Genomic DNA, 19106 nt, shown 5'->3' with positions numbered 1-19106 from the left:
GGTTAGGATAGTCCGGTTAAGGTTAGGGTTAAACGCTACAGTTAAACGCTTAAACGCTACAGTTGTCCCCCGACGCAACTCGAACATGCGACTTCTGGACCATAGCTTTATTCTATCTAGCCACAATCCTGAATTCCCCCTCTCGCTTGTCGTTTGTTGCATCCGTGACGTCACCATTTTGATTGAGCTTGCCTGGGGCATTGGAATCAATGGAATAGTCCCAAAAGCAAACTTCTACCATTTGGCACTCCGCGGCAGGCTCAATAACACACTTAAGAGTTTGAATGAAAACAAATACTATTTGGACTCAGGTCTTGATTTCTATAGGAAAGCTGGCTGTCAAACAGTCACAATCATGCTCACGCTCAGCCACGCTCAAGGTCCTAAACGATATCATAACTGCCATCGATAAGAGTCATTACTGTGCAGCCGTATTCATCGACCTGGCCACGGCTTTCGACTCTGTCAATCACCACATTCTTATCGGCAGACTCAACAGCCTTTGTTTCTCAAATGACTGCCTCGCCTGGTTCACCAACTACTTCTCTGATAGAATTCAGTGTGGCAAATCGGAGATCCTGTTGTCTGGACCTCTGGCAGTCTCTATGGGGGTGCCACAGGGTTCAATTCTCGGGCCGACTCTCTTCTCTGTATACATCAATTGTCACGCCTTGGTCATTGTATTTTGTGTTTTCGTTATATATTTGGTCAGGCCAGGGTGTGACATGGGTTTATATATTGTATTTTCGTATTGGGGTTTGTAGTATTTGGGATTGCGGCTGAGTATGGGTGTTGTATAGGCTTGGCTGCCTGAGGCGGTTCTCAATCAGAGTCAGGTGATTCTCGTTGTCTCTGATTGGGAACCGTATTTAGGTAGCCGGGGTTTCACTGTGTATTTTGTGGGTGATTGTTCCTGTCTCTGTGTAGTGTTCACCAGATAGGCTGTAATAGGTTTCACGTTCCGTTTGTTGTTTTTGTATTTGTATAAGTTATGTTCATGTATCGCGATCCTTCACTAAAGACCATGAGTAACAACCACGCTGCATTTCGGTCCGACTCTCTTTCGACAAATGAAGAACGCCGTTACAGAATCACCCACCACACACGGACCGAGCAGCCCCAAAAAATTATTGGGGGGGGCTTAAAGGGTGTATGGCTATGCCAGGTAGGAGACCTGCGCAAACTCCCTGTGCTTACCGGGGGGCTAGAGAGACTGGGCAGGCTCCGTGTTATGCTATGGAGCGCACAGTGTTTCCAGTGCGGGTGCATAGCCCGGTGCGGCACATACCAGCCCTTCGTATTGGCCAGGCTAGAGTGGGCATCGAGCCAGGTAAGATTGGGCAGGCTCGGTGCTCAAGAGCTCCAGTGCGCCTGCACGGTCCGGTCTATCCAGAGCCAACTCTCCTTGTTTATCGTGAGGAGCCAAGGAGGAGACCAGAACCAGAGCCGGTGTTAGAGGTGAGCGAAGCAGAGACTGTGAAGGAGTTAATGGGGAAAGTGGAGGAGAGAGTAATGAGGGAGTTGCTAGTATGGTGCTATAGGTACGATATTCGTCCGACGGAGCGTGTCGGGGATTTATTGGCACCTGGGTCAGCGCTCCATACTCGTCCTGAGGTGCGTGTTAGTCGGCTGGTGAAAAATGTGCCAGCCTCACGCAGCAGGCCTCCTGTGTACCTACCTAGCCTTGCACGTCCTGTGCCAGTCCTGCTCTCAGGCTCTCCAGTACACCTTCACGGTCCAGTCCATCCTGTGCCACCTTCACACACCAGTCCTCCGGTAGCAGCTCCCCGCACCAGGCTTCCTGTGCATGTCCTCGATCCTGTAGCACCAGTTCCAGCACCACGCACCAGGCCGTCAGTGCGCCTCGCCTGTTCAGCACAGCCAGAGCCTTCCTTCCCTCCTGTGCTACTGGAGTCTCCTGTCTGTTCAGCGCTATCAGAGCCTTCCTTCCCTCCTGCGCTGTCGGAGTCTCCCACCTGTTCAGCGCTATCAGAGCCTTCCTCCTCTAACAGCGCTGCCGGAGCCTCCTGTCTGCATGAAGCATCCAGAGCTGTCAGTCTGCAAAGAGCTGCCAGTCTGCAAGGAGCTGTCAGTCTGCAAGGAGCTGTCAGTCTGCAAGGAGCTGTCAGTCTGCAAGGAGCTGCCAGAGCTGTCAGTCTGCATGAAGCAGCCAGAGCTGTCAGTCTGCAAAGAGCTGCCAGTCTGCAAGGAGCTGTCAGTCTGCAAGGAGCTGTCAGTCTGCAAGGAGCTGCCAGTCTGCAGGGTGCTGTCAGCCTGCATGGAGCAGTCAGAGCTGTCAGTCTGTATGAAGCAGCCAGAGCTGTCAGTCTGCATCAAGCAGCCAGAGCTGTCAGTCTGCAAAGAGCTGTCAGTCTGCAAGGAGCTGTCAGCCTGCATAGAGCAGCTAGATCTGCCAGTCAGCCATGATCTTCTAGATCTGCCAGTCAACCAGATTCTTCCAGATCTGCCAGTCAACCAGTCTCTTCCAGATCTGCCAGTCTGCATAGAGCAGCTAGATCTGCCAGTCAGCCATGATCTTCTAGATCTGCCAGTCAACCAGATTCTACCAGATCTGCCAGTCAACCAGAATCTTCCAGATCTGCTAGTCAACCTGAATCTTCCAGATCTGCTAGTCAACCAGTCTCTTCCAGATCTGCCAGTCTGCATAGAGCAGCTAGATCTGCCAGTCAGCCATGATCTTCTAGATCTGCCAGTCAACCAGATTCTACCAGATCTGCCAGTCAACCAGAATCTTCCAGATCTGCTAGTCAACCTGAATCTTCCAGATCCGCCAGCCAGCCAAGATCTAATGGAGCCTACTACCTACCTGATCTGCATCTCAGTACTGGGCTTCCTCTCAGTACTGGGCTTCCTCTCAGTACTGGGCTTTCTCTCAGTACTGGGCTGCCCCTCAGTTCCGGGCTGCCCCTCAGTCCCGGGCTGCCCCTCAGTTCCGGGCTGCCCCTCAGTCCCGGGCTGCCCCTCAGTCCCGAGCTGCCCCTCAGTCCCGAGCTTCCCCTCAGTCCCGAGCTGCCCCTCAGTCCCGAGCTGCCCCTCAGTCCCGAGCTGCCTCAGTCCCGAGCTGCCCCTCAGTCTCAAGCTGTTCCTCAGTTCAGTGGGGTTCTGGGTGAGGACTATTAGGCCTTGGTCTGTGGCAAGGGTGGATTATCCCAGGACGCGAAGGGGAGGAACTAGGACATTAATGGAGTGGGGTCCACGTCCCGAGCCAGAACCGCCACCATGGACAGACGCCCACCCGGACCCTCCCTATGGTTTTGAGGTGCGTCCGGGAGTCCGCACCTTAGGGGGGGGGGTTCTGTCACGCCTTGGTCATTGTATTTTGTGTTTTCGTTATATATTTGGTCAGGCCAGGGTGTGACATGGGTTTATATATTGTATTTTCGTATTGGGGTTTGTAGTATTTGGGATTGCGGCTGAGTAGGGGTGTTGTATAGGCTTGGCTGCCTGAGGCGGTTCTCAATCAGAGTCAGGTGATTCTCATTGTCTCTGATTGGGAACCATATTTAGGTAGCCGGGGTTTCACTGTGTATTTCGTGGGTGATTGTTCCTGTCTCTGTGTAGTGTTCACCAGATAGGCTGTAATAGGTTTCACGTTCCGTTTGTTGTTTTTGTATTTCTATAAGTTATGTTCATGTATCGCGATCCTTCATTAAAGATCATGAGTAACAACCACGCTGCATTTCGGTCCGACTCTCTTTCGACAACTGAAGAACGCCGTTACATCAATGATGTCGCTCTTGCTGCTGCCGATTTTCTGATCCACCTCTACGCAGACAACACCATTCTGTACACTTCTGGCCCTTCTTTGGACACTGTGTTAACTAACCTCCAGACGAGCTTCAATGCCATACAACTCTCCTTCCATTGCCTACAACTGCTCTTAAATGCAAGTAAAACTAAATGCATGCTCTTCAACCGATCGCTACCCGCACCTGCCCGCCTGTCCAGCATCACTAGTCGGACGGTTCAGAATATGTGGACAACTACAAATACCTATGTGTCTGGCTAGACTGTAAATTCTCCTTCCAGACTCACATTAAGCATCTCCAATCCAAAATGAAATCTAGAATCAACTTCCTATTTCGCAACAAAGCATTTTCACTCATGCTGCCAAACAAACCCTCGTAAAACTGACCATCCTACCGATCCTCGACTTCAGCGATGTCATTTAGAAAATACCCTCAACACTCTACTCAACAAATTGGATGCAGTCTATCACAGTGCCATCCGTTTTGCACCGAAGCACCATATTCTACCCACCATTGCGACCTGTACACTCTCGTTGGCTGGCCCTTGCTTCATACTTGTCGCCAAACCCACTGGCTTCAGGTCGTCTGCAAGTCTCTGCTAGTCAAAGCCCCGCCTTATCTCAGCTCACTGGGCACCATAGAAGCACCCACCCATAGCACGAGCTCCAGCACTAGTCACCCCAAAGCCAATTCCTCCTTTGGCCGCCTTTCCTTCCAGTTCTCTGCTGCCAATGACTGGAATGAACTTTAAAAATCACTGAAGCTGGAGACTCTCCCTCACTAGCTTTAAGCACCAGCTGTCAGAGCAGCTCACAGATCACTGCACTTGTACATCCCCCATCTGTAAATTGCCCATCCAACTACCTCATCCCCATACTGTATTTATTTATTTATCTTGCTCCTTTGCACCCCAGTATCTCTACTTGCACATTCATCTTCTGCACATCAAACACTCCAGTGTTTAATTGGAATATTGTAATTACTTCACCACCATGGCCTATTTATTGCCTTACCTCCCTTATCTTACCTCATTTGCGCACACGGTATATAGACTTCATCTACTGTATTATGTACTGTATGTTTGTTTATTCCATGTGTAACTCTGTGTTGTTGTACGTGTCGAACTGCTTTGTTTTATTCTTGGTCAGGTCACAGTTGTAAATGAGAACTTGTTCTCAACTAGCCTACCTGGATAAATAAAGGTGAAATAAATAAAACAAGCAATAGGATAACTGCTTTAGGCTGGTAGGGTTAGTTTGAAGAGCACTGTGTGAAATTAAGGAAGAGGTCGTAGGCTACGATTGAGGGCCTCAATCAGTGCGATGATGATCTTTCTCACACACACACACACCATCTCTGTGCGTACAGTAAATAGATGTATACATTTGCGCCAGGAGATACTTAGCAAGGTGGTAATAGTTTGAGACGGTGAACTGTGTCTAAACTAAGTGGCTGTTGCCGTGGGACTTCCTGATTGGCCTTCAGGGCGAGGTAATCTCCCTGCTGACACTGGGCCTGGCAGGAAGTGGCTGGGGATCTGAACTGCCGTGGCCAGAAAAAGAAAAAAACTCCAGCGGCTTACAGGCTCGAGGGGCAAGGGCTGGAGGGAGCGAGGAGAGGAGGGCTGGAGGGAGGGAGGGAGGAGAGGAGGGCTGGAGGGAGGGAGGAGTGGAGGGTTTGAGGGAGGGAGGAGTGGAGGGAGGGAGGGCTAGTGGGAGGAGAAGAGGAAGGCTGGGAGAGGAGGGGGAGAGGGGAAAGTGCGTCACCTTGTTACCGACACCTTTGATTAGTTGAATGGATGAGCTAAGCTAGAGCCAGGGTCCCGGATTGAAGGAAACGGAGAAGAGGGGGAGGAGGGAGGATACAAGGGTGAAGCGAAAGAGAGGATTGGGATTCTCATTTTGAAATGTGCAGTTTTTTTTCTATGATGAAGTAGTTTGTGTATGTTGATAGTTGTGGGTGCTATGAAGTTGTTATAGATGCTATAGAAACACTAACGTGATGACAGCACAAACAACTTCTCGTACTTCTATTGGACCTCACATGTTGAGAGCTTCATTCAGTGTCTTTTATTTTCCAACGCAACAGCCAGTGAGCAGAATAATTGTCCGTCTCAAATGACAACCTATCTCCTATATAGTGCACAACTTTTGACCAGAGCCCTATGGGCCCCAGGGGCCCTAGTCAAAAGTAGTATACTAGGGGATAGGGTGCCATTTGGAATGGAGACTGTTACAGTAGTGTGACTTCCCTGTCTGGAATGTGAAACCCCACTGTGACTCATTGGAGAGCTGCCAACTCTCTCTGTGTGTGTGTGTGTGTGTGTGTGTGTGTGTGTGTGTGTGTGTGTGTGCGTGCGTGCGTGCGTGCGTGCGTGCGTGCGTGCGTGCGTGCGTGCGTGCGTGCGTGCGTGCGTGCGTGCGTGCGTGCGTGCGTGCGGAGGAATCCAATCGAATAAGTTAACAGCAGAATGACGTATGACATGACCTTCCCGTAAGAGCAAATTATTTGCAGGCTGAGACTCCCTCAATTATGAGGCAAACATATTTACTGTTATGGCCTTCATATGAGGACAAAATACCTCTGATAACATGAGCCCTCAGTCATAACGCATACACTACACGATGACAAGCGTAGCAAGATGAACCATCGGTGGTTTTAACGATAATATACTAAGACGTCGTTTGTGAGTAATGACTAAAGCCTTGGGTATATTGAGGACGGGGTGATTCTTGAACCCATGACTTGTGTTCAGGAAGTTGTATGATTCAACTGCGATGTTAAATCACACGTAGAGTCTCAAGGAGTATTCAGGATGGCCATGTCCCTACTGGTTCCTGGCTGGTGAAGTTACTAACTCATGTACACTTTGAACTTCGAAATGACGATTCCAGATTACCAATGCTGCTTACTTAGTGGTACTTATACAGCTTACTATAGCCTGACCCCTTCTCTCGCTCTCTCTTCCTTACCATCCCTTCACCTCCACTCCCGACTCTCTCCCCCTCTTTCTGTCATTCCCTCCCCCCTCTCCCCCTTCCTTCCCTCTCGATCTCTCCCTACTCTCTCCCCCTCTCTTTTTCAAGGTGCAATGCATCCTACAATCCAGTCACCAGGAGGAAGGTGTAGAGCTCAGGAGCCTACTCACCACCCCCCACTTCCAGGTAAGAGACCTGAGATGCACCAGAACTTAACCCGTAACCTTCAATTAGGGAACATCACCTCGGATAACATCTATAAAACATGATTTGGTTTGCGGCGTGTCCATGGCCCCCACACTCTGTCAGTGGTCCTGAGCTGGCCACCTGAGACGTACTATGGAGAAAATCACAATGTCCCATTTGCCACTCAGATATCTGTGAATATGCTCCATATGCCTTGTTCATAGATTCCATAAACTGTACGTCTATTGCGAATCCCCGAGTCATCCTCATGTGTCTGACTGTATCCAATCCTGACTTCAGCCTCAGAGGGGCTAAGGAAAGTCACTTAGTGGGTTTTAAGTGGCTTGGTCCGTTAAGGGCCTTGAACTTTACTCTGTGTCTTGACTAAAGGTACACATGACTATCCCCGATGAAAGTTAGGGAGGACACTTCCATTTGCCTACTAATGAATTGGCACGCTTTTCAGGTCGCGGATGAGAGAGGACAGAGGAGAGAGGGTGGAGAATGGACTTTTTCCCAAGTGAGGCAAGGCCATTGTGTTGGTGATATTACAGGGCATCGTGGGTTTTGGAATTTGGAAGGTTAACATGATACATACAATTAGGATGATACTTACCGTGTGTGCATCTCCAACGCTGAAATCTCTTCTTTGGGTTTATAGCCGAGCATGCCATCAACAAATCCTTAGATCTATGAAGCAGCCTAAGAGTTGCCCTTTGACACTTGACCCAAGCTTCTTTGCTGGTCAGTGTCCAGGTCAATGGCATGCCCCATATGCGTGCCACACAGGTACAGAGAGGTCACTCAATATAGATGGCTTACCGCTGACGTTTACATGATTGACCCCGGGGCTACGTGCCAGCCTAGTGTTGGCACCGCTGAGATGTACTCTCTAAAGCCTGTCGCATGCTTCCCAGTCAAAACAGTTTGCGCATATATTATGACTACATTTTGTGACGTTTTGGTGTTCGGCAGGGTTTGTTCGTCTGTTCGGGCACACTAAATGTTTTCTTGGGGCACGTCAAAGTTCGGTAGCCATAGTCTACGCCCCTTTGTCAGTGATTGGTCAGTAGTACTACCCCTAGTGGCAGTGGGAACTATGGACAGAATTCCTCAATAAAGTGTTTGTTGTCATTCAACGAGAGGCAACTAGGTTTTCATGCAAATTTTTTCACTTGAGAAATACTGAACCAAACAACTTAGTTAAATGTTACATTTTGCGACTAACCCTCCTCTGCAAAAATTTACAAATGTATTACAAATACCTTGATTTATATTTTTGAGGACTATTTTGAGGAAGTGGCAGTTGTTGTTGCTGCAGCGTATCAAGAGGGACAAACGGTAACACTGCCGCTTTTTTCTGGCTTTTCAAGCGAAGGTCTTTTATGGGAGTGTGTGAGACACATACGTTCACTTCGCCTAGCCAAGTTCTGCTAGGAGCAAACCGAACCTTCTTTTTCTTCTTGTTTTCTGCAATTATGGCGGTCTGCAAACAAACTTTAAAGGTGCATGCCGCCACCTACTGTACGGGAGGCCACCCCATTGCGAGAAATGGAAAAAACCCAACATCGTATACAATTCGAAAATAAAATCAGAAAACCCATTCCCCACCCTTCAGACATAGTCCAAATCACATCCCTATACAGGCGCAGGGGTCTGTGAGGACGGAATATTCGTCCACAGGATTCCTTGTAATAAATGATACAAAGTCCACCTTTTTAACATGCGACATGTCAAGATCATGTCAGGATCCTGTCGGCGAGTAACATTTACTGGGGGTCTCTTACCCAACTACCATGGTTTCTTCAACGTTAACCCCTTATTCCACTCTCCTCGACGCCTCCGGATAGGAGACATGTTGGACAGCCTGGCTCTTACATGGTATCTCACTTAACCCAAAATACATTGTACAAAACATTAAGGCCCCGCCTCCTTTTTCATTCAGAACAGCCTCAATTCGCTGGGGCATGGACACTACAAGGTGTCGAATGCTGGCCCATGTTGACTCCAATGCTTCCCACAGTTGTGTCAAGTTGGCTGGATGTCCTTTGGGTGGTGGGCCATTCTTGATACAGACGGGAAACTGTTGAGCGTGAAAAACCCAGCATCATTGCAGTTCTTGACACAAACCAGGGCACCTGACACCTACTACCATGCCCTGTTCAAATACATGTAAATATTTTGTCTTGCCCATTCACCCTCTGAACGGCACCCATACAGAATCCATGTCTTAATTGTCTCAAGGCTTTAAAATCATTCTTTAACCTGTCTCCTCCCCTTCATCTACACTGATTGAAGTGACACCAATAAGGGATCACCTGGCTTTCGCCTGGATTCACCTGGTCAGTCTATGTCATGGAAAGAGCAGGTGTCCTTAATGATTTATACAACCGGTGGGTCTAATCCTGAATGCTGATTGAGACTCTTCTTCAAAGGACAAAATGACACGGGCGTGCACCAACCACGGAATCTATACTGAACAGAAATATAAACTCAACATGCAATCATTTCATTGATGTTACTGAGTTACAGTTCATATGAGGAAATCAGTCAACTGAAATAAATTAATTAGGCCTTAATCTATGGAGTTCACATTACTGGTAATACAGAAATGCATCTGTTGGTCACAATTACCTTTAAAAAATGGGCCTCAGGATCTCGTCACGGTATTTTTGTGCATTCAAATTGCCACTGATAGAATGCAATTGTGTTCGTTGTCTGCAGTTTATGCCTACCCTACCATAACCCCACCGCCATCATAGGGCACTCTGTTCACAACGTTGACATCAGCTAATTGCTCGCTCACATGACGCCATACACATGGACTGTGGTTGTGAGACCAGTTGACGCATCTATGGTTTTCATCGAGACGTCAAACGGATCTCCCAGATAACGCCATTGGTCCAAAACCCTCACTCCAACAACAACAACAGAGTCAGAACAAGGCTTGGATTTACTAGATTCCACGACTACTTTACTTCTCTTATTTCCCTTCTTGTTCGCCACTGTAATCCATTCCTTCTCACGCTCATCTTCGCTCAACATGCCATCAGTTTCAAACAAAGAATCCCTGCCTTCGCCATCTTCCTCCTGCTTCACCTTTTGATGTCAAGCTTACAATCTCACGCCATTCGAAAACCGAACCTCGTGTGCGGGTGCCTTAACAAGCTCCAGTTGAAAACTGTTCCCTTAACGAGGGTGTGGCAGCCCTCTAATTGACTGCATAAATACTTTAAAGGCTCAGTGTGGTCAAAACGGATTTTCCTGTATTTTATATATAGAGTTGAAGTCGGAAGTTTACATTCACCTTAGCCAAATACAATTAAACTCAGTTTTTCACAATTCCTGACATCCTCAAATGTATTTATATAGCCCTTCGTACATCAGCTGATATCTCAAAGTGCTGTACAGAAACCCAGCCTAAAACCCCAAACAGCAAGCAATGCAGGTGTAGAAGCACAGTGGCTAGGAAAAACTCCTTAGAAAGGCCAAAACCTAGGAAGAAACCTAGAGAGGAACCAGGCTACGAGGGGTGGCCAGTTCCTCTTCTGGCTCTGCAGGGTGGAGATTATAACAGAACATGGCCAAGATGTTCAAATGTTCATAAATGACCAGCATGGTCAAATAATAATAATCACAGTAGTTGTCGAGGGTGCAGCAAGTCATCACATCAGGAGTAAATGTCAGTTGGCTTTTCATAGTAGAGTATCTCTACCGCTCCTGCTGTCTCTAGAGAGTTGAAAACAGCAGGTCTGGGACAGGTAGCACGTCCGATGAACAGGTCAGGGTTCCATAGCCGCAGGCAGAACAGTTGAAACTGGAGCAGCAGCAGAGCCAGGTGGATTGGGGACAGCAAGGAGTCATCATGCCAGGTAGTCTTGAGGCATGGACATAGGGCTCAGGTCCCCCGAGAGAGAGCGAGAAAGAGAGAATTAGAGAGAGCATACTTAAATTCACACAGGACACCAGATAAGACAGGAGAAATACTCCAGATAGAACAAACTGACCCTAGCCCCCCGACATAAACTACTGCAGCATAAATACTGGAGGTTGAGATTGGAGGGGTCAGGGGACACCGTGGCCCCATCCGATGATACCCCCGGACAGGACCAAACAGGAAGGATATAACCCCACCCACTTTGCCAAAGCACAGCCCCCACACCACTAGAGGGATATATTCAACCACCAACTTACCATCCTGAAACAAGGCAGAGTAAAGCCCACAAAGATCTCCGCCACGGCACAACCCAAAGGGGGGCGCCAACCCAGACAGGAAGATCACGTCAGTGACTCAACCCACTCAAGTGACGCACCCCTCCTAGGGACGGCATGAAAGAGCACCAATAAACCAGTGACTCAGCCCCTGTAATAGGGTTAGAGGCAGAGAATCCCAGTGGAGAGAGGGGAACCGGCCAGGCAGAGACAGCAAGGGCGGTTCGTTGTTCCAGAGCCTTTCAGTTCACCTTCACAATCCTGGGCCAGACTACACTCAATCATATGACCCACTGAAAAGATGAGTCTTCAGTAAAGACTTAAAGGTTGAGACCGAGTCTGCGTCTCTCACATGGATAGGCAGACCATTCCATAAAAATGGAGCTCTATAGGAGAAAGCCCTGCCTCCAGCTGTTTGCTTAGAAATTCTAGGGACAATTAGAAGGCCTGCGTCTTGTGACCGTAGCGTACGTGTAGGTATGTACGGCAGGACCAAATCAGAGAGATAGGTAGGAGCAAGCCAATGTAATGCTTTGTAGGTTAGCAGTAAAACCTTGAAATCAACCCTTGCCTTGACAGGAAGCCAGTGTAGGGAGGCTAGCACTGGAGTAATATGATCACATTTCTTGGTTCTAGTCAGGATTCTAGCAGCCATATTTAGCACTAACAGAAGTTTATTTAGTGCTTTATCCGGGTAGCCAGAAAGTAAAGCATTGCAGTAGTCTAACCTAGAAGTAACAAAAGCATGAATTAATTCCTTGTCTTAGGTCAGTTAGGATCACCACTTTATTTTAAGAATGTGAAATGTCAGAATAATAGTAGAGATAATGATTTATTTCAGCTTTTATTTCTTTCATCATATTCCCAGTGGGTCAGAAGTTTACATACACTCAATTAGTATGTTGTAGCATTGCCTTTAAATTGTTTAACTTGGGTCAAACCTTTCAGGTAGCCTTCCACAAGCTTCCTACAATAAGTTGGGTGAATTTTGGCCCGTTCCTCCTGACAGAGCTGGTGTAACTGTCAGGAGGCCTCCTTGCTCGCACACGCTTTTTCAGTTCTGCCCACAAATGTTCTATGTCATTGAGGTCAGGGCTTTCTGATGGCCACTCCAATAGCTTGACTTTGTTGTCCTTAAGCCATTTTGTCACAACTTTGGAAGTATGCTTGGAGTCATTGTCCATTTGGAAGACCCATCTGCAACCAAGCTTTAACTTCCTGACTGATGTCTTGAGATGTTGCTACAATGTATCCACGTCATTTTCCTTTCTCATGTGGCCATTGATTTTGTGAAGTGCACCAGTCCCTCCTGCAGCAAAGCACCCCCACAACATGATGCTGCCACTCCCGTGCTTCACGGTTGGGATGGTGTTCTTCGGCTTGCAAGCATTTTTCCTATAAACATAACGATGGTCATTATAGCCAAATAGTTATATTTTTGTTTCATCAGACCAGAGGACATTTCTCCAAAAAGTAAAATCTTTGTCACCATGTGCAGTTGCAAACCGTAGTCTGGCTTTTTTATGGCAGTTTTAGAGCAGTGGCTTCTTCCTTGCTGAGCGGCCTTTCAGGTTATATCGATATAGGATTTGTTTTACTGTGGATATAGATACGTTTGTACCTGTTTCCTCCAGCATCTTCATAAGGTCCTTTGCTGTTGTTCTGGGATTTATTTGTACTTTTCGCACCAAAGTACATTTATATCAGGGAGACAGAACGCGTCTCCTTCCTGAGCGGTATGATGGCTGCGTGGTCCCATGGTATTTTCCTTGAGTACTATTGTATGTACAGATGACCGTGCTACCTTCAGGCGTTTGGACATTGCTCCCAAGGATGAACCAGACTTGTGGAGGTCTACAATTTATTTTCTGAGGTCTTGGCTGATGTCTTTTGATTTTCCCATGATGTCAAGCAAAGAGGCACTGAGTTTGAAGGTAGGCCTTGAAATAGATCCACAGATACATCTCCAATTGACTCAAATTATGTCAATTAGCCTAACAGAAGCTTCTAAAGCCATGACATAATTTTCTGGAATTTTCCAAGCTGTTTAAAGGCACAGTCAACTTACTGTATGTAAACTTCTGACCCACTGGATTTGTGATGCAGTGAATTACGAGTGAAATAATCTGTCTGTAAACAATTATTGGAAAAATGTCTTGTGTCATGCACAAAGTAGATGTCCCAACCGACTTGCCAAAACTATAGTTTGTTAACAAGAAATATGTGGAGTGGTTGAAAAACGAGTTTTAATGACTTCAACCTAAGTGTATGTAAACTTCCGACTGGGGTGCATTAATTCTGCCCGACTCTGTTGCAATACATTTCTTAAACTGAAGCAAATGGAATGAAACAGGGAGGGAACTCCCACTGGGCACAGACCACAATTCACAGAGGTAACCACTAGGAACAACACAAAACTGCCTCCTTCTCTCCCTTTTTCCTTCCTCCTCTCCCTGTCGTCTTCCTTCCTTCCATGGAATGCCGAGATCGAGGTGTTTTGATGATTGATGGAGGGGAATCCTTCCTCCTAAATGCAGGGCAGATTAAGACGGATTGTGTGTACGCTGGAAGCTTAGCCAGCCCTCCTCTCTGGCTCCTCAAGTCTCTCTGCTGCAGGATAGAGACACTAATTTGTCTCGACGGTTATTAATTGCGGAGTACGGAGCGCCTGTCACCTTAAACGAAGTGGGGGAGTAATCTTTGTATTCTTGTTGGCTTAGAGGTGGAGACTGCTGACGGCTTGTGATAAGGAGGGAAGAAGGGAGAGAGAGAGACAGGGTGAGCTTTCGGTAACAGGTGCATGTTTAAGCATGGGATGGGAGCAGAGTTTAGATTTCCCCCTTGACCTTTTCCAATAACTGGTGAATATGAAAGGATATGCGTGTGGATACACTGTGTATCAAGTAGTGGCTCAAGATCAAGAAGCTCCAATTCACCTTAGTCATTACTACAACAATCTAATTCAAACAAAATCACATACACACACTTCCCAGTTCTCATGGCACACACTCCTTCTCATCCATGTGCCTGTGTGTGTGGTGTCCATCCCAGGCTCTGATGCAGGCACACGACAGTGTGGCGGAGCAGGAGTTGGAGCCGGACCCAGAAGAGAGATTGATTCAGTACCTGGGTGAGACCGTCAAACTGGTGCGGCTGGAGAAGGCCAGCGACATTCCTCTGGTGAGCCACTCCCCCACCCCTACACACACACCCATCTCTTCTGATGCTCCAAGACATTCTAATTGCTATCCCTCACAAATGACCAGTTACCGTTTGCTGAATCCCTGAACTGACTTGGAGGAAGTCTGCAAGGAGTGAGCCAGCAGTTGGAGGGTTACCGGCTTCAATATCCTATATACTACAGTACATGCTGCTGTTGTGCACTTGATCAAGGCAATTGATTGTTCCAGGGGTGCTTGTGTGCTGCCTGTGCTACTCCCAGCCTGTGATGTGTGTTTTGTGTCAGGTTGGGTACTGGGACAGCAATATATATATGTATACTGTATATCAATATCAATTTCTGTAGACCAATAAAGCATGTCATGTATTGTATTGTATGTCCCCGATGCAGACTTGTCTTTGTGGTGGATCTTTGTGTCTTTGTGTCAAGTACGTCTAGGTGGTTTGCACTGATAAGCATGTCTGACTGGTTTTTGCCCAGGGCGCCACGGTTCGTAACGAAATGGACAGCGTGGTGGTGAGTCGTGTGGTAAAGGGCGGGACAGCCGAGCGGAGCGGTCTCCTGGCTGAGGGAGATGAGATCCTGGAGATCAACGGCGTGCCTGTCCGCGGGAAGAACGTCAACGAGGTCCACGACCTTCTGGTGAGGAACTGGTTAACAAGTCAGGAACGCTCACACTGGATATCACATCTGTCACATCTTTCCTCAAGCCATTCTTGAACCAGAATATGTGTTGAGGTCTGGTCCCTCGAGACTGTATTGTGTGATTATTTCTTCATTTCAATCAAGCTGATTCCATGTAGATTCTACTCACTGTGTGTTACTGTGTTCTCCTCTCTCCTCAGGTGGAGATGCATGGCACTCTGACCTTCCTCCTTATCCCCAGTTCTCAGAACAAAACACCCTCACACAGGCAGACTGTGGTAAGGTTTTCCTTGAGAGTGTGTATGTGTGTGCACAGAATGTGTGTTCAATTATTCAATTCTAATCAGTTCATAAACTCTTTGGAGAGATGATGATGTCCCCCATGTCTTCAGATGCACGTGAGGGCTTACTTTAACTACGACCCGTCTGATGACCCATACGTGCCGTGCAGGGAGCTGGGCCTGTCATTCCAGAAGGGAGACATCCTCCACATCATCAGCCAGGATGACCCCAGCTGGTGGCAGGCCTACAGGGACGGGGATGAGGACAACCAGCCCCTAGCCGGGCTAGTTCCAGGTACACAACCCTAACCACCACAACCCTATCCCTAACCCTAACCACAAAACTAACCTTAACCACCCTAACCCCAACCACAAAACTAACCCTAACCACCCTAACCCCAACCCTAACTACAAAACTAACTTTAACCACCCTAACCCCAACCCTAACCACCCTTACCACCCCAACCCTAACCCTAACCACAAAACTAATCTTAACCACCCTAACCCCAACCTTAACCACCATTACCACCCTAACCCCAACCCTAACCACAAAACTAACCTCAACCACCCTAACCCCAACCCTAACCACAAAACTAACCTTAACCACCCTAATCCCAACCCTAACCCCAACCCTAATCCCAACCCAACACTAACCTTAACCACCCTAACCCCAACACTAACCTTAACCACCCTAACCCCAACACCTAGCCTGACCCCAGCTGGTGGCAGGTCTACAGGGACAGGGATGAAGACAACCAGTCCCTGGAAGGGCTTGTCCCTGATATGAGGCATATCAACCCCCTCCTTGAAGAACTATAAACTATGACAGTCTATGGGTTAGTCATAGTGCAGAGTTAGGCTTCATCACCACTTTCATTGAAACACACTTTTTTCTGTCTGCCTTCTCCCTCTCCCAGGGAAGAGCTTCCAGCAGCAGAGAGAAGCTATGAAGAAAAACATTGTGGACAGGAATCCTGACAGCCCAGGTAAGGGTTTATATACTCCCTGCACAGTTACACACTCCAGCCACCGTCACAAGCGTCTTAACACACACACGCACACACACACACACACACACACACACACACACACACACACACACACACACACACACACACACACACACACACACACACACACACACACACACACACACACACACACGCACACGCACACGCACGCACACACACGCACACACACACACACGCACACTCACACACACACTGACTCAACATGGGCATATGATCGCTGTCATTATGATTTGATAAGCTGCATTGTTAGTTAAGGGCTTGTCGGTAAGTGATTTGATTTGATAGGCTCCAAATCAGCCTTTGATAACATTCCACATCTAATTTTCTCCAGGGAAGCTTTGGTGTGCAATGAAGAACAAGAAGCAGAGGAAGAAAACCATGTACAACCCCAACAGGAGCGTTGGTAAGGCTAGTTCTTTTTCCCAGCTCTTTTTGGTCCAATCCCAAATCGACCCCTGGACCCCTATGCATTTGTGGAGATTTATAGGTATGAGCAATATGGTGAAACTTCCACCTAGCCTATCAGAGGACAAGGTGGACCTGTCAAGTCCTCTCCGATATTCACAAAATAGAGGTGGCATAAGTCATAGACATACTACATAGGCATAGGAGTTGATTTGGGATTTGGCCTCTCTCTCAGTCAATGTCCCTATGTATATTCTATGACTTGATAAGCCTGCTGGTTCCTGAGCCAGACTTGGTGTTGGTGTGACATGTACCCAGGAATCATGCCTGCTCTATCCATTACATTTCTATCAGCAACATTTACCCTCGGCTGAATATTCAGATAGAAATATGTCATGTCGAACAGATATACCTACCTGATAGAGTAACATTTATATGACAACATTTCACCTCCAGTACACCCCCACCTCTCTACCTTCCTCTGTCCCGCCCAGACTACTACGCCGACGAAATCCTGACCTATGAGGAGATGGCACTCTACCACCAGCCGGCCAATCGCAAGCGACCTATCGCCCTGGTTGGTCCACCCAACAGCGGGCAGGACGAGCTGCGGCAAAGGCTGCTGTCCATCGAGCCGGACAGGTTCGCCATGGCCGTGCCACGTAAGTAGACCAATGAGAGGAGGGGATTGGGGAATAGAGGGCGGGGCAAGACATGAGATGGGTCTAGGCTACACAGTTATTGTGTGATGTTAAGTTAGTGGCCTGTTAGGTATGATTTTCAATATCTTTTATTGTGTCCATTTTCTATAAAGTGTTGTGATTTCATGCATTCAATGCATTTTAAATCAAGTTTGATGGAGTTTGATAGCTTGGAGCATTGACGAATGACCACAGGAATTCAATCAGGTAGGGTAAACGTTACCACTACATACAGCTTAGCTTCTACCAATTTAGCATGTATTATTCTATGTTAAACTGATTATTATAATAGACTAGACACTAACTTAACGTCACACAATAACTGTGTAGCCTAGACCCATCTCAAGTCTTGCCCCGCTGGAATGAGTAGCTGTGTCCAAACTTTTGACTGGTATTGTACATTTTAAAATACCAAATTCTCATTTCACAATAATGATCACTCAGATACAACTAGAAACCCACGCGTACACGAGAAGAACGGGAGGGAATACCACTTTGTAAACCAGCTGGCTTTTGAGGCGGATGTGGCAGCGGGGAAGTTCATTGAGTCTGGGGAGTACGAAAGGAACCTGTACGGCACCAGCAGTGACTCGGTTCGACAGGTCATCAACTCAGGCAGGATCGGTCTGCTGTGCCTGCACACTAAGGTAGGAAAACGCTGATTTTTAAGCACTGCATGGAACTTCATAAGCACTACATAGAACGTCTTTAGCACTACATAGAACTTCTTTAGCACTACATAGAACTTCTTCAGCACTACATATAACTTATTTAGCACTACATAGAACTTCTTTAGCACTACATATAACTTCTTCAGCACTACATATAACTTCATAAGCACTACATAAAACTTCTTTAGCACTACATAGAACTTCATAAGCACTACATAGAACTTCTTTAGCACTACATAGAACATCTTTAGCACTACATAGAACTTCTTTAGCACTACATAGAACTTCTTCAGCACTACATATAACTTATTTAGCACTACATAGAACTTCTTTAGCCCTACATAGAACTTCATAAGCACTACATAGAACTTCTTTAGCACTACATAGAACTTCTTTAGCACTACATAGAACTTCATAAGCACTACATAGAACTTCTTTAGCACTACATGGAACTTCATAGGCACTACATATAACTTCTTTAGCACTACGTAGATGTTTCATCAATCACGTGGAAGCAAGTCATTCTACATGAAGGATGATAGGTCCTTACATCTGGTGCTTTGCCAAATGTGGCATAGCCCTTGGCCACACATTTTAGAGCATGACATTTTTCAGCATCTAAACAGGCCATATAAAGGGTTTATTCAGGCTGTATTATCCTATGTTATGTTTAAAGTGGGACTCTTGTTAGCCACTAGTTGAGAATATGTTGTGGAGCAGTAGTGTAAAGTACTTAAGTAAAAATACTTTCAAGTACAACTTAAGTGTTTTTTGGGGGAATATACTTTACTTTACTATTTACATTTCTGACAACTGTTAATTTTACTTCACTACATTTATAAAGACCTAGTGTACTTTTTACTCCATACATTTTTCCTGACACCCGAAAGTATTTACATTCTGAAGGGTTAACAGGACAGGAAAATGGTCCAATTCACATAATTATCAAGAGAACATCCCTGGTCATCGCTACTGCCTCTGATCTGGCGGACTCACTAAACACAAATGCTTCGTTTGGAAATCATGTTTGAGTGTTGGAGTTTGC

At 46.9% G+C, this 19106-nt stretch overlaps 1 protein-coding gene across 1 annotated transcript in view; it reads left to right on the top strand.

Annotated features, from left to right (window-relative positions):
• Positions 1-19106, top strand: part of LOC123990898 (protein PALS1-like) — a 34192-nt gene that overhangs the window by 6686 nt on the left and 8400 nt on the right. Inside the window, exons 4-12 of the mRNA XM_046291894.1 lie at positions 6857-6934; positions 14198-14326; positions 14808-14969; positions 15173-15250; positions 15365-15548; positions 16171-16239; positions 16616-16687; positions 17184-17351; positions 17835-18037. Of these exons, the coding sequence (XP_046147850.1) occupies positions 6857-6934; positions 14198-14326; positions 14808-14969; positions 15173-15250; positions 15365-15548; positions 16171-16239; positions 16616-16687; positions 17184-17351; positions 17835-18037 (1143 nt within the window). The remainder of the gene's footprint in view (positions 1-6856; positions 6935-14197; positions 14327-14807; positions 14970-15172; positions 15251-15364; positions 15549-16170; positions 16240-16615; positions 16688-17183; positions 17352-17834; positions 18038-19106) is intronic.

Source organism: Oncorhynchus gorbuscha, linkage group LG12 (assembly GCF_021184085.1).
Source record: "Oncorhynchus gorbuscha isolate QuinsamMale2020 ecotype Even-year linkage group LG12, OgorEven_v1.0, whole genome shotgun sequence".
Classification (NCBI taxonomy): Eukaryota; Metazoa; Chordata; class Actinopteri; order Salmoniformes; family Salmonidae; genus Oncorhynchus; species Oncorhynchus gorbuscha.
Note: the sequence above shows the minus strand (reverse complement) of the source record. Positions and strands in the feature narration are given on the sequence as shown.